This window comes from Nicotiana tabacum, chromosome 15, assembly GCF_000715075.1.
Source record: "Nicotiana tabacum cultivar K326 chromosome 15, ASM71507v2, whole genome shotgun sequence".
Lineage (NCBI taxonomy): Eukaryota > Viridiplantae > Streptophyta > Magnoliopsida > Solanales > Solanaceae > Nicotiana > Nicotiana tabacum.
The window spans coordinates 124438600-124442773 of NC_134094.1; the positions used below are offsets into that span (position 1 = coordinate 124438600).

General features: G+C 35.1%; 1 protein-coding gene across 1 annotated transcript; it reads left to right on the plus strand.

Moving 5' to 3' along the window:
- Positions 1-937: 937 nt before the first annotated feature.
- LOC142169495 (protein NIM1-INTERACTING 2-like) lies at positions 938-1765 on the plus strand. The gene has a single exon (XM_075231234.1). The coding sequence runs from the start codon at positions 1166-1168 to the stop codon at positions 1502-1504; it is 339 nt and encodes a 112-aa protein (XP_075087335.1). The 5' UTR covers positions 938-1165; the 3' UTR covers positions 1505-1765.
- The last annotated feature ends 2409 nt before the right edge of the window (positions 1766-4174 follow it).

Here is a 4174-nt window from a genome sequence, read left to right on the forward strand (position 1 = left end):
TAAATATAAAAAAATTTTTAAAAAAAATTAAAAAATTATTTACACAGTGTAATTATCACCAATTAATTTTCACTTTTTCTTAAAAATTAAAAAATATAATTACACCTTTCTAATTATACTCGACCAAATAATTATTTGGTTAGACAAATATGTCTAACCTACATTCATTTACGTCCAAATTCAATTCCCACGTGAATTTCCAAAGAAGCAGAGCCAGCCATCTGGTTTTTTCCTAGAAGTTTCGAGTAATGCGAAAGAAACAATAGAAAACGACAGTGGTGTGAGGAGTCTGAGCTGCACCTAACGGAAGCGTAAACTCCAATCGCCTACCGACAACATGATCATCCACATCGATTTTTAAAAAATGATTTAGTATATTTAATATCCTATGCCTCAATTTATATGCAACACTTCGAATTTTAAGAGTCAAATGAATCAATCTATTGACACCATGGCATTGGTATACAACTTTGAATCTAACACCGACCTAGTAACTATTCGATTGGCCCTGCAATGGTAGAACCTAGTCAACCAAACATACTATTTTCCTAACCTTTTGTAAACTTTGCTTCCTTATGATTTTGCTAGTGTTTTTGTACCATAATTTTTTTATTCAATAACAACGGCCCAGTAAAATTTTATAAGTGAGATCTGTAGAGAGTGGTGTATACGCAAATTTTATTCCTATCTCGATGAGACAGAGAAGTTATTTTCGATAAACCCTCGATAATTTTTTTATATTCCTATTAAATTTTTGAAATTATTAATTATTGTGACTTATAATACTAGTTTTTAAATATTTATAGTTTTATTTTAAAAAAAGCTTAAATTCTCAATTAGTTTTTGCTACATACTCAATTAATATTTATTTATAATATTAGTGGTCTAATTGTATTTATAAAGAAAGCGCGTCTGGTGCTTTTGTATACATTTAGCGTCATTGGAGCATCTCAATGATAATGGCATTTCCATGAGATCATATTCCTTATGTCACTTCCCATTTTTTACAATACCAACCGCTTTCATCAAAACAATCAACTCAGCAGCCCACATCACCAACGAGCTAAACGTGAAAACAATATAGTCCAAATCATATAGTAGAAGAGAGACAAAGAGGAGAATATAAAGCGAAGGAAAAGTCACTTTTAAGATTTTGACGCCGCTAATGGAGGGTGAGAAGAAGAGGAAGAGGACAGTTAACGGCAGCGGAGATCGGAGAAGAGAAGTTGCAGCAGGTGGAAGTAATGCAGTATTCACGCCGCCGCCACCACCGCCTTCAGAGGCGGAGGTTGAGGAGTTCTTCGCTATTTTACGGAGGATGCACGTCGCCGTGAAGTATCTGGAGAAGAGTGATCCGATTCTACCTGCAAACGTCAATCGCCACGGTAGTAGGTTAACGGCGATGGAGACTGATACTGACGGTGTTGGACGGATTCCGTTACGGAATGGTGGTTTGGAATTGGACCTGAACATGGAGCCAGAACCAGAGACTAACGGCGTTTAAGCTGATGTCAAGGAAGTAAGCACGCGGCCGGTTATGGTATCTGATGTACAGGTTAAGCTTTTCTAAGCAATCAAGCAAAATACTTGTTTTTTACTTTTTTAGTATTTGTTTTTTTGTCAAACGAAATTTATTTTGAAGTAGAAGTAAAAATTACGAAACTTTGTATCATTGTGCAAGAGAAAATTGAAAGCTATAGAGCACACGATATGTAATTTGATTTTGATATTTGATTAATCCAAAATTAGTATAGCAATTATACGATTTTCTTTCTAGTGTCAAAACATGTATGAGTGCATCTAGAGGTGAGAATTAACAATTGTCGAATCAAATAAGTGAGTACAGTAGTCTATCATCCGTCTCTCCGTCCCTTTAGAATAGAGATAAGGTTACACTGTCCTGTTCAAATTCCACTTACCAGAATTCACTGAGTTTGTTGTTATTATAGTATAATGAGTATACTAATGCATCTAAGGGTGAGGCTAATAACCTAATGCACAATGAAATGAGGAGAGATGTGTATCTAAGATTTTAAGAGTATGGGGCACTATACTATTGTCTAGCTTGATTGCATCAAAATTCTGCTATGACAACAACTTATTGAACAAACCATGGTTAATACTATTATCAAAAGGAAATATTATTCAGTTTACAATTGTTCTTAACAAATTTTATACCTTAAAAATATTTAATAGTAGCATCGTTATTTGAAGAAAACTCACTTCACAAATCAAAGGAAAATTCGAAGGAAAATATAAATGAGAGAAATGATAAAGAAATTAATTAGAGGATGAGTGTTGCTCGTAAAAAAATTGAGATAGAAAGAGAGGTAAGGAGGAGATGTGAATTTTAATTTTTTAGGAATTTTAAAACTCAAGAATGAACCAAAAAAGAAAAAAAAAAGAGAGAAAAGAATAAACATAAAATAGAGAAAAGATAAAACAATAAAAGAAGAACAACAAAATGAAACCAAAAAAAGAAAAGAAGGGAAAGGAAGACAACACAACAACAACAACAACAAACTCAATATATTTTTACAAGTGGAGTCTAGGGAGTGTAGTGCGTACGCAGACCTTACCCCTACCTAGTGAAGGTAGAGAGGTTGTTTCCAATAGATCTTTGGCTTAGAAAAAGTGAAAAGAGGAAGAAGACGAGGAAATAATAATAAAGCTAATAATAATAATAATAATAAATAAATAAATAAAAAAAAAGAATAATAATAAAAAATGGGAAGGGGAGGGGGAGGGGAATTAGTAGTACTAAACACTAACAACAGGAAATACGATAACAGAAGGCGAACTAAATCACATGACCAAATAACAATCCATTTAGGCACATACAAGAACTTGAGTGCTACTAAAGAAACTAGTAGGAAAAGGAGACACTTACAACTATTTACTACTCTTCTTCCGTAATCCTCGACCTCTATACCTTTCTATCAAGGGTCATGTCCTCAGTAAGCTGAAGTCGTGTCATATCATGTCTAATCACCTTTCCCCAATACTTCCTTAACTTACCTCGACCTCTTCTCAAACCCGCCATGGTCAGCCTCTCACACCTCCTTACATGAGTATCAATGTTTCTTCTCTTTACATGCCCGAACCATCTTAGTCTCGACTCCCGCATCTTGTCCTCCACGGAGGCCACTCCCACTTTGTCATGAATAGCTTCATTCCTAATCTTATCTCTCCTGGTATACCCACTCATCCATCTCAACATCCTCATTTCTGCTACTTTCATCTTCTGCACATGTGAGTTCTTAATTGGCCAGCACTCTGCCTCATAAAACATAGTTGGTCGAACCACCACTCTGTAAAATTTACCTTTAAGTCTTGACGGCACATTCTTATCACATAAGACGCCGAACGCAAGCCTCAATTTCATCCATCCCGCTCCAATACGATGTGCGACATCCTCGCCAATCTCTTCGTGACCCTAGATAATAGACTCGAGATACTTGAAACTACCTTTCTTGGGGATAACTTGAGTATCAAGCTTCACATCTACTTGTGACTCATGAGCCCTGAATTTGCACTCTAAGTATTTTATCTTAGTCCTGTTCAACTTGAAACTTTTAGACTTCAAGATTTGCCTCCAAACCTCCAACCTTGATAGGGGATTCAAACCCCTAACCTAGAGAATCAAAGGGGTACACAACCACTAACGGACCAAAGTGGCATCTCGTGCATGGGTTTATACAGATCTAATTAAGTATTATACCAGAAAAAATACAATGCTATATGCAATTTAGGGAGGTAAGTATGAATTAACGTGAACCCATACCCCTCCCTATAAATTCGCCCTTGTATGTTGGTTAAAGGTAGCAGGTGAAAAATAAGGTAGCAGGAAAGTTGCATAAGCTATCCGTCGTCATAAAAAAGTAGTGAGTGCAGCGGTATAGCCATGTCTGTCTCTCTCTTCTTCTTTTATTCTTTTTTTTTTTTTTTTCCTTTTAGCCGCGGCAAAATTACCATATTTTAAAAAGTCAATAATTCATTTCATCTATCTTTAGTTACTATATAGGTAATATCTCTAGGCATAAATGCATAGAAAATCAAGACGTTTTAAAATTAACCCAATATTTACCGTTTATATTTCTGGTTTTCGAAAATTTAGTGAAAAAAAAAAAACTTCATATTCTGTTTAGACATATCATTGTCTCTTATGGGGATA